The 11,942-nt window shown below is 47.7% G+C and overlaps 1 protein-coding gene across 1 annotated transcript in view; it reads left to right on the forward strand.

The window, feature by feature from the left end:
• LMX1A (LIM homeobox transcription factor 1 alpha) overlaps window positions 1-281 on the forward strand; it is a 150,761-nt gene extending 150,480 nt beyond the window's left edge. The window contains exon 9 of the mRNA XM_081825227.1: window positions 23-281. Coding sequence (XP_081681353.1) covers window positions 23-183 — 161 coding nt within the window. The 3' untranslated portion in view covers window positions 184-281. The remainder of the gene's footprint in view (window positions 1-22) is intronic.
• Window positions 282-11,942: the final 11,661 nt, after the last annotated feature.

Here is an 11,942-nt window from a genome sequence, read left to right on the forward strand (position 1 = left end):
GACCATTTCCTCTCCATTTCAGGTGCCGAGCCCCTCTTCCACGACCTGGATAGTGACGACACCTCCCTCAGTAACCTGGGTGACTGTTTCCTAGCAACCTCAGAAGCCGGGCCCCTGCAGTCCCGGGTGGGAAACCCCATCGACCACCTGTACTCCATGCAGAATTCTTACTTTACCTCTTGAGTCTTCCCCTCGAGTTCTGTGGCTGGGCTCCCACCGGAACAACCGTATGACGTGAGGGGTCGGCCGACGTTAGGATGGGGAGGCCAGGGGAGAGGTGGGTTGGGGAGGGAGTTTTGTCGGATTGCTGTTGTATAACGACCTGGTGTAGCTCGGCATTTCCAAAGACTGAATATATAATGGATCGCATAGTTTCATGTTTCTGATAAGTCTTAGCTTTAGGTATGAAGATGTGTTTATCATTAAGGACAGGGACTTTTAATATAGACATTCTCATGCAAACTAGGTACCTAGAGACTCCTAACAACTTCCTGCCATTTTGGGGGAAGCTCTTGTCAAGAGGTGCATATGTCTACCCATCCATATACCCATAGACAGACAGACAGACAGACAGATAGATGTGTGTGTGAGTGTGTAACCTTCCATGCTTTATCATCAAAGTTTATTCCTAATTATAACAGACATCAACTGTACAGCAAAAGTAACTTTATTTTCAGTGTGAACTATATTTAAGGAAATGCTTGATGCACTTAAGTTATAAAATGAGATAATTTACTTTTATAAACTTTATTTTTAGTTTGAAGAGACTTGTCGGCAGGGCAGAGAGGACTGCAGCACCTGAGCCAAGAGCTTTGAGTGCTTGAGTGAATTCTGTTTTCAAGAGTGTCATCGAGGTCTGGAAAGCAGCTCCAGGTGGCTGACTGTACTCCTTCATGGATTCTTGCTCTCTTGGGGACTGAATCACAGGGCTTGGGTGGGACAGAAAAAGCCTTGAGCGTGTTCTTAGAAAAGGTAAAGCCTAGACTCTTCAGCTTTCTTTTAAATTCTGACGTGTAGTTGTGGGCAGCAATAGGAAGGTCAGTTTTGCTCTTGAACTTAGGCATCTGCAGGTGTGGGATGAGGCTGACACTATGTACCTACCTCACTGGGGGACGCCGAGGCTTCATTCACCCCCAGGATGCATGAGCAGGGCTGAAACTAATAGCCGATATTTGTTAAAATACCAGACCAGTCACTTGGCTAAAGAGGCTGGGGGGGGGGTCCGCACCCTGAGCCCTGAGGGCCACTCTGCCTGCCAGAGTCCCTTCTGCAAAGCCTCGGCTGGAGAGGCCAGCTCAGGGCAGCTCAGGGGGCCAGAGTCCTGCCATGGGGAGGAGGCTGTCCCAAGGGGATGGAGGAGGGCATCGTGGTGTTATAGACCAGGGGTTGACAAACTACGGCCCGCAGGCTGTGTTTTATGGCCTGCCAGCTGCGAATGTTTTTTTACATTTTTAAAGGGTTGTAAAAAAAAAAAAAAAAAAAAAAAAGGACTATGGGACAGAGTGTATGTGGCCCCGAAAGCCTGAAATATTTACTACCTATGCTGTCTGGCTCTTTTCATAAAATGTCGGCTGGCCCCTGTTCTAGAAAGTCTATTTCTAAACAGCCTTCTGGAGCTCATAGAGGCAGCAGGGATCCAGGTGGAACCGCGGGGTTCTTCATTCTGTCTCGCTTCTCGGACTTGGAGCACAGAAGAGCCAGCTGCCATCATACACGGGGATGCTTCTGCACCTTGTCCTCCAGCTGTGGTGCTAGGACCAGCTACTTCTGTGCTAGGATGCCTCCTGAGAAAGCAGACGAGGAGAAGGGGGAAGCCGGGGGGTCAGCTTGCACTCCCCTGGGAGGGGCCAGTCCAGGCTCGGCCTCACTCCCGAGGACGTCCGGGGTTTTAAGAGCCTGGTCCCCTTCACTCTCTGCAAAGCCAGAGGGAACGTGCTCCCTTATGGTAGAGTCTGTGTTGTGTGATTTTTGTGCTCATGTTTATAATTTATGCAAACCACCCAGAACCCCAAACCAGTCTGGCGAGTGAAAATCATGCAGAAGCTGTATGACTTCGCAGGCTGCTGGGGCGGAGATCCGCTGGGGAATGTAGCAGGTACTATGTGAGTGAAAACAAATAGAGATCCTTCCTCCACTCGTGATGGCATACCAAGATGAAATTAAAAACCTCTTATAAATGAGCTGTCGTTGATTCAGGGGCAGGGGTGGGGGGCCCGGAACCAGGGGGACACGGGTATTTGTCAACAGGGGCCTGGGGATGAGCACATGGCAAAGCTTAACATGAAGGGAAAGCGAGTCCAGCAAAACCGAAGGAGAAAGGAGTCTACACCTTCCCACCAGGGTGAATGGGAAGACCTCAGTCTTCACAAACACGGCTGCGGGAGGAGGCCCGGGGAACATTCCGTCAGCACCATCAAGTTCTCTCGAGGCAGAGTGGTTTGCAGTGTGTGGTGTGAGAACATTTGCTTGGAAATCAGAGCAGGAGAAAGATGTCTCACGCAGGACGGAAGGGAGATGTCCAGCCAGGATGGGGGAGCAGAGCCACAGACTGGAGCTTCTCCCAGGGTTCTCAGTGGTCTTCAATGTGATACATGGGTGATTGTTACGACTATGAAGAAAAGAAGTTAGGAAACAATAGGAATGAGTACAAAACCACCAGTTACACTCCAAGAGTGATGCCACTTCTGTGTGTCCTCCCACCCACCTGCCAGACCCTGTCCCCCCACCTCTGCTCACTCGCCCCGTTAGAAGTTGTCTCTGCATCTTGCCGAGGGCCTGGAAGGAGAGAGATGTGAGTTATGAAGTGGGGCTGGCAGGAGGAGCCCACCAAGGAGGGCTGCCTCACACTGCCCTCCCCCGGGCTGGCCCTGGTTCCATCTCCAGCTTCCAGAGAGAGCCCAGGCTGGACACCGTTCCCTGTCCCGGTCTGTCTGCCCGACGCCTCCTTGTCCTTCAGCATCTTGGCCTCCTCAGGAAGCCTGCCAAGCTGGGTGCGGTGCCCGTGTGCAGAGCCCGGCTAGTGCTACCTGCTGCAGCGAACACCCCCTGATTTCCTAATCACCCAAACACAGGAGAAATTACTATGATTGCTCATGTGAAGGACCTGGGGAAGAGTTTGGGTTCAGAGGGCACCTCTCTTCCTTGCATAATGAAGACTTCCAAGATGTCGCCACCCACTGGTTTTCTTTCTTCTTTCCTCTTTACTTCTTTTCTTTTCTCTACTCCTTTTTTTCTTTTTTTCTTTTCTTCTGGCTCAAAGTGGGCACATACTGATCTGACTCCCAGTTTGCCACCTCCTAACTGCATGGCCGAGCTGGGCAGTTTACTTCCCCCTGCTGAGCCTCTGACTCCTCATCCACAGCACAGGTATGGCGCTTGTCCCTAGCAGAGGTGACAAGGTCAAGTGAGGTGTCACAGGCAAAGCCCGGAGCCTGTGGCGGAGGCTGCAGCGGGGGCCAGGCCTGCTCTCAGGGTTGAGTTGATGGAGGGCCGTATTTGAGGAAAAAGGAGAAAACACTCTGGTTCATCTTGTCCCCCCCTCTCCCCCGGGGTCAACATAATCACTTCTTATGTAACTTCTTTAAACCTCAGTGTGGGTCTTAATATAGCTTGACTCACAATTGTGGGAGAACTGGGTTGGTTGGTTGGTTTTTGAAAGGCATGCAGATAAAATTCCAATTCCAAGGACACAGTATGAACTCTGTCCCCTAAGGATAAGCAGTCAGGTCATAGGCGATTTCTCCAGCCATCTGTTATCACCTCAGGGCTGAGATGAGAGGGAGACCCCAGATCCATAGTCTGAGCCTTTTCTGAATGGCAGCGTTTTGTGTTGACCTGACATGAATCAAAAATAGGAAGAAATTGGAATTAGTCAATCCCAAACCCAAAGACACATTTTTAACCGCACCGCAAGTGAAATCCAAGTATCTCTGTCTCTCTCCCTTCCCCACCCACCCAGTGCAAATACATTCAGTCCAAACTGGATACAAACAGACACAATTCAACTAGAAGGAAACCCAATAATACATTGTTTCCTTGAGTCCCTTTGTCTAGCATGTTGCAACATTGTTCCATGACAGGATGGGGAGAATTCAAAAGAAGGCCTCCCTGAACATACAGGCCCTGTCCACATGGCGGATGAGGAGGATTGGGAGTCCCTGGCCCTAACGTTTGTGCTCTATCTGAAGTTCCCAGGATGTGCAACCTTGACCAAGGCTCTGGGCCTCCCTTTCTTCATTTATTAAATGGGGACAATGACACTCGCCTGTCTTACAGGTTGGTTATCATGAGCATCAAAGGAAACAATTAGGAAAGAACTTGGTAGGCCGTGGGCTGCTGTACAAATAGCAGGGTGTCTTAGTATCTCGTCCCAGGAGGCACACGCAGATGGGCCACCTGCGGAGCCTGGTGCCATGTGCAATGCTCCTGCTTGGGTGGGTGCCCATGGCAAGGAAGGGATACTGCAGATCTGAATGAGATCATTTCTTTCCTCCCCCAGCAGCTGTGGATTACTGCTGCCACGGCCGGATGGGCCCTTCTCCCCTCCAGGGGACGATTCTGGGAAGGGGGGGAAGCGTAGGATGGCCTAGCCCCTAGTGGACGGTACATTAGCTCACCTGTCTCTACCTGTAGTCTCCCCACCCCCCCGGCACCCCATGTGCTTAGGAAGGGAAGGTGGAGCCTGCCCTCGACAGGTGTGTAACTGACCAATTGGCCTCTTTTAGCACCTCGTGTGTTCATTGAATTCATTCTGCAAGTATTTGCTGAGCAGCAAGAATATGCTATGCTATGGGTCATAGAAATGGAAGTGAGCAGAAAGAACTGTTGGCCCCACTCATGGAGATGACAATTAGTGGGGTGTGTGTGTGAATGAACTGAACTTGCATTGTTTTGAGAGCGGGCTGGAAGAGTAGAAGGTAGGCCAGCGTGACTTAGCGTGGAAGGTCAGAGGTTTCTTGGGCTAGTGATGACAGAGTTGACCTGATTCATCCCTCCTAGTGCCCTCCCCTTTCAAGTAGCTATTCCATTTCTCCTTTCTGGAAGGTTTTGTTCAAACTGCCGTGGGAGGAAGAATGTGATAAACCAATGTCCTCCAAGGTGTCCATTGATAAGGTCTAGAGAAGTTGCCCATAGTGTCTTAGAGTGCAAAATGAAGGGAGGCCACTGTCCCTCAGTTGACACACATTTATTAAGCCCTGTGGTGGACATTTACTGTTTTCTGGCCACTCAGCATCTACTCACGATGCTGATGATGTCACCCTGATTTCCTTTGAGGACTTGATCTTCATCATGCGTGGACTTTATGGGACTGTAGATCCAGGTGACTTAGACTGCTGGACCCAAGGAGCGGGGGCACAAAACCAAAGCTAGGCCAACGTCCCTTTGCAGGACTTGAACCTGAGGGACTGGCACAAAGCTGGAAACTTGTTTAGAGCTAGCCCACTTCCCAAGGGGCACCTGCCAAGATGACCACATTGCCTGCTGCCTGACCCCAGAGCTGCCCACTCCCCATCTCTTGCCAAGGTCAGTCTCCATACACCCTTTGGCTCCATGAGCAGTCTGCTCTGCTCATCCTGCAAAAGGCCCCTTTTGCTCAAGTTATCCTGAATTGGTTTCAGTTGCTTGCAGCCAAAAGATCCTGATAGGAGCTATATACCTACAAATTTTGTGGTGTTTTGCACTGTAGGAAAGGGGTGTGTGTGTGTGTGTGTGTGTGTGTTCCTCTGGATTCACTTGGATAGCTGTTACATCCTTTATTTTATAGATGAGAAACCTGTAGCTCAGAGAAATTAAGCCCAAGGTTGCAGAGCTAGTTAGGGTCGGAGTTGAGTTTCCAATTCATTTCTCTTGGCTCTCCGTCTTCGCTTGTCCCCCTAATCCTGACTTCTCAGTGGCTAGGTATGTGGAAGTCAGGAGCACATACATGGTCAGGGACTGGGAGAGGTACAAAGAAGTCACAACATTTCTCCTGCCCGCAAGGAGCTTACAATCTAGTTGCAAGTAGAGAACATGCACATGAACTCCACATGGATGCCTGTGTATGCCAGGTGTCAGGATGCTGGCACGTATGATGTGCGGAGGCATTCACAAAGGAGAGAGGTTAGTGGGACAAAGGAAGGAAAGAAGCGGCTTTACCAAGAGGGTGGGGCTGGAATTGAACCTTCACAGGTGGGCTTTGAGACCACAGATGTAGACCTTAGTAATTATATGTCAATGATTTGATATATATGATGAGCGGAGGAGGGAGGGCATTCTCAACAAAAGGACCAAAGTGGATAACAGCACAGAAGAAAGGATGCAAGGCACATTCAACTGTAAATGCACAAAGACCATTCTGGTTGGGCACAGGGTTGACTAATGGCGGAACTCGAGGAAGCAAATGAGATCAATGGTGAAGGTGTTGGTGACAGGAGCATGTTGCCGCTAATTCACGAATACAGATCAAAGGCTCCCCATTTCAGGGTGTAGCTGCAGCCGCTAGTTGTTCACACAATTTACTCTCTCCTAAGATGAACTCTCCATCTGTTACAAGGTTACTTGGAATAAAGCCTATACCTCTCAAACTCTAGTGCAACTAAGTTTGTTCATTTGACCAAGTTCTGCCCAGCGAGATAAATGGGTCATATGGCATCTTTGGGACACCTTCTTTAAAAGACGACTGGCATGTTTCCCTTCCCTCTACGGTCACTTTCTTCTTCCTGGCTGTAATGCAGATGTGATGGCTGGAACTGGAACAACTATCTTAGGTCATGAGACGAACCCATGAGTGGAGGTGACGCATGGTGAGACAATACTGTAGGAGTCTGGATTCCTGAGGGCTTCTGGGAGCCAAGCTGCCATATTAGCCCTGAATACCGACATCCTAATTATATATATGCAGAGAGGGAGAAGTAAACTTCTTTCTTTTATTAAGTTACTGTTGTTTTGGGTTTCTTCGATTTACAGCCAAATTGAATCCTGACTGATACACAAAGCCAGTCCCAGTTAGGAAGAAATCTAAGCCCATTTTGTTCCCCTCATGCTGCTAAGATAAAGAGGGAAAGGTCCAGACTATACATTCCTGGGTAATGGGAGTCAACTGGGGTAAGGTGGAAAGAGGGTGACATGATTGTCTTGTGACTTTGGAATTTATGGATAACTGGAAAGCAGTTACTTTAGAGCTGGGTCCTCTTATCCCTTAAAGAAAAGGAAGTAAAGGTGGTTTGTTTATTTGCCCACCTCATCCCAACACACTTCTCTAAATATCTCTTTAAGCAACATAGAATTTGATGAGCTCACCCAGCCTCCGGAAGTACCCTACAGTCTTTCCCGCGTACCGTGTATTTAGTATATGCACACGGCAGTATACACATGCTGAGCATGTGATATGTACACGCACGCATTTTACATTATTTACATACATATATGTATGTACTTAGTATGTACATGCATGCATGCACACACACACACATGAGGAGTATCACATGCCATGTCAATGATGAGCTACTTACTGATTTTAGAGAGAAACCTTCATTCCCAGGTCCCCTGTTTCTGTGAGATTTCCACTGGGGAAATGCTCCTGGCCTCTCCTCTCAGCCCTAATTGGCTTCTCCTCAAAGGAAGAGTCGAGAAAGTACCTGATTAGTGGTTCAGGAAAAGGAGCTGAGAACGCTTGGCTCGGCTCTGCTGGCTCTGTGGGTCTCTGGTGTCTCTCCGTGGTCTGGGTGCATTAGATGTTCTTGGCGTATCTACGTGGGAGATAACTGGGACAGAAATGGAGTTTAGGGGACAGTTCCTTTCAAGAAGTTCATAGTTAGGGGGATCCTCTGACTGTGGGTACAAATCTAAGCTTCAGTCTTTAATTAGATTTACTAGTAAAGCTGATTTTTTTTCAATAAAGCTGATTTTTAAAAAAAATCTCCATTTTGCTGGTTCCTTTGTAATAGTTCCTGGTTAGTCACAAGTGTAGGAAGCAATGATAGTGATGTTATTTATTGTTCCCCTAAAAGTCCAAAATTAATACCCATTAGGCATGTCACAAAAAAGTCCAGCAATTGTGTGGTCATGCTAAATACATTGTTTATTTGTTCATCCACTCAACATGTAAGACAAACTTTTTAAGAACTATCTTTATGCCAGTCGGTGAATGAGGGTAGTGAGTATGGATTTAAGGTTGAAAGCACAGCTTTGTAAGAAACATATGTTTCTGCATTCTTTTATGACAACCTACAGTCTAATTTTGGTCCCTTTCCCGCTGGGCTGGGTTTCCCTCCTCAACCCCATGACCATGTTCTAGTCTTGGGTCTTGGGCAGGGCCAAAGTGGCAGCAGAGTTAGGGGAAGGGGTTCATCAGATGTTGGCCTCTGCCATCCACCCAAGGTGCCCATTGCCACTGTCAACATCATGGCTGTCTTTCTTCACAGCTGTCATGGTCCTGACATGCCTTGTGGTACCTTCTCTTGGGTCTTCTGATAGCATTACTTGGAAGCCTGCAGTCTCCAGCCCTTTCTCTTTCTCCTGATCAAGCCAGGAAACCCCTCCCCCACTTTTAATATGGGGAAAGCTTTCCTTCCTTGTTTCTAGTCAAGACACTTAGTCTGCGTCCCGAATCTTTACTCTCATGCCTTTAATTCTCTGATGATAAAATAAAATAACATTTTATTTTATTATTTTTTAAAGATTTTATTTATTTATTTGACAGAGAGAGACACAGCGAGAGAGGGAACACAAGCAGAGGGAGTGGGAGAGGGAGAAGCAGGCTTCCCGCGGAGCAGGGAGTCCGATGTGGGGCTCGGTCCCAGGACCCTGGAATCATGACCTGAGCCGAAGGCAGACGCTTAATGACTGAGCCACCCAGTTGCCCCAAAATAAAATAATATTTTAGAGGTGTGTGTTTTTCTGACACGAGGTTCTGGAAATAATATTTCCCCACCGGGTATAATTCTAGCTGGTGAGAAAAGGTTTGTAAACAGATCGTTACGATGTAATTGGGCTTTTAATAAAGGCATATATGCAGAGTTCCATAGAGGCAAAGTGGAGAGGGTGGGTTAGGAATGACGTCATGGTGGGGCTCATATCTGATCTGGGCCTTGAAAGATGAGGAGAATGCCAGGAGTACAGGGTGGGGAAGGGCAATCCAGAAAGGGGAAAATCTGAGCATGAGCAGAACACTCTGTTTAGGGGAAGATGGCCCTTGTGGCTAGAACAGCAGAGGCATGGGGAAGTGGGGGTGGGGAATGGCTAGGGCACTAAATTAGGGCCCTATGGACTGGGAAGGGTCTCAGATGCTTCCTTAACAGATTGGGCTTTATCTGTGAGGCATCAGAAATTATTACTCCACAAGCATTTCCTGAGCATCTACTAGAAAGGGGTACTGCTATGGGATCCCATAAAGATGAAGGCACAGCTTCTATCCTTATAAAGCTTAAAGGTTAGCAAGCGGTAAGGCATAGTATTAGTTATTTTGAGAATATTTAACAAGACATATGACAACTATTTAAGCATCTATATAAGACAAATACATATACAAAAGACAGCAGTATAACAGTGACCTAAATATAGGTCCCAACAAGTCAGGACTGTGACATGTCAGCCAACCGGGTCCTACAACCCCCAACCGTCAGATGTTTAAAACACCTCGGGTGATGCATTAAACCTTTTACTCTTCACTTAGACATTGACCAATGCAGAAACGGATACAACTGAGCAGAAATGGCTTTGGTTCTTTCTTTTGGCATGACACCCAAGATGGGGAAACCACATTGAACAGAGCACAAGCTTTGGACTCAGACATGCTTGCGTTCTTATTCTGCCCCTTACTGCCACACGTCCCCTCCCCCCAAATCTCGTATTTCCTTATCAGCAAATGGGGCTAAAGTTTGGTATGAGGAGGAGAAGCACAAGATTAGTAGCAGCACGCAATATGGTGGCAAGAATTGCAGCCACTCTGGGTGCAAAGTAACGGCCCGGTGCAGGAAAGTGAGATCAGGAAGGGAGAGAAAAGGGTAATAATTTGGAGAATCACCTGGTGGCAAAAGTAACAGGACCTGACCACAGGGAGAGGGAGGAGTTAAAAGCATTTTGAACCCCAGTAACTGGAAACAGGGTGATGTCTTTACAAATAGCAACACAGAGCAAATCCTGCCGTCCTGTCCTCCTTTGTCCAGGAAGCTCACCTTGGACAAAGGCAAACACAGGACACAGAAGTGGGTTCGAAGTGGCTGTTGTGAGATGTCAGGGCTCTGTGTCAGAGCAACTCAGAGGGGGTTTTTCCAGGGAGACAGCTCTGTACCTGCTGTTACTTTGGGCTGCAGATGAGAATTCTGGACTAGCAGGAAGGCAGGTATGGTGGGGGCTCAGAGATGATGGGGGTCTTTGGGGGGGGAGGGGCACTTGGCAAGGAAAATGGAGATCCCCTCAGGTGCAGGAGAGCAAGGAGAGGAGAAAGGCGGGATTCAGGATTGACCTTCCTGTAGAGATTGGGACATTCCATCAACAACCCCTCCTTTGTCCTCAGATCTTGCCTGATGGCCAGCCCGAGATTTGCTGGGAGATCACCTTTCAGGTGGGGAGGTCCCCGTGATCTTATCAGGAGAGGGCAAGAGCTTACCCTGAGTGATCTTATGCTAATGACCTCGCTTTGCAAAGGCAGTAGCTTGGAGTCAAATGGAGGGGTTTCTCTCCAGAGAACTGTCCGTGTGGGGCAGAGACATGGCTCGAACCTGGTCCCCTGCTAACCTGAATGTCAGATGGTGAACTGCCCCGTAGATCCAGGCCATCCACTAGGAATAAAATGGGAGCCACCCTGTGGAATTTTACATTTCCCAGTAGCCATCTTAAAAAAACAACAAGAAACAATGAGTGATAGTAATTTTAATAATATATTTTATTAAACCCAATATATCCCACATATTATTTTAAAACATGGCCCACTAGCCACATTTCAAGAGCTCAGTAGCCATGTGTGGGGAGTAGCTACCACATTGGACAGCAGACATCTACACAACTGGGATCAAAAAAGAATTTCAAACACCGAATGAGGGGCAAGAAGGAATTGGCAGTTCTAGGTGAAGATATCTGAACAAGTAGCTCCATTGCAACCAAAATTTAATTGCATTTACCCGCATTTTACGGGCCAAGGCCACTATAAGCCAAATTCTCTAAATTTCTTACATCCTCCTTCTTTTCTTCTCTCAACTTCCTTGTACCCCAAAACCTGCTAGAAAGAAAATACCAAAGGAATGAGAAAACAAGGACTTAGTCAAGTTTGTACCTCATTATCCAAGAGGAATTGTGGTAAACAGTTGAATCTAGGTAAATCTGACCAGCAGCCTGCACAAAACATTTTCTACATTTCATTACCTAGGGGGGCTGTCTGCAACCTTTGAATTCATTGGGTATTTTTTTGCTCTTTGGACTATTTACGCTCTGGGGTTAGGGCTACATTTGGATGCAGCTGACTCTTCTGTGTGAACTGACCTTGATTTTCCCTTAACTATGGCAGCAGATTAAGGGCAGACCTAAAGGTCACTAGTTATTATTTCCTGCTAGACATGATCTCCACACGTGCACGTCTTACCCCCCAGTTCCTAGTACTGTGCCTGGCTGATAACAGACATTGGGAAAAACTTGTTGAATTAAATGGGATATCCAAGTGGTAAGCACCAGACCTTTGCCCCAGTAAAAATGGAGAAGTGAATGGATTTCATTCCGACGTAAAGGCAGCCAAGTGGGCCTGGTCAGTCACTGGAAGAGATGCGTGTCACTGATGAGCTGTTCGTTTATTCTTCTAACACACATACCCCAAGCACAAAATCTGTGCCAGGCATCCTATTCTGCACCTGGTCAGAATGACAGATCAGATAAGCCCCCGTCCTCGTTCAAGAGAGAAGCAGATACAGATAATTCTGATCACTATGTGACACATGCCAAACTAGAAATTTGTGCCAAGTGGCATGGGGATC

Source organism: Leptonychotes weddellii, chromosome 6 (genome assembly GCF_054177405.1).
Source record: "Leptonychotes weddellii isolate Sample4059 chromosome 6, ASM5417740v2, whole genome shotgun sequence".
Classification (NCBI taxonomy): domain Eukaryota; kingdom Metazoa; phylum Chordata; class Mammalia; order Carnivora; family Phocidae; genus Leptonychotes; species Leptonychotes weddellii.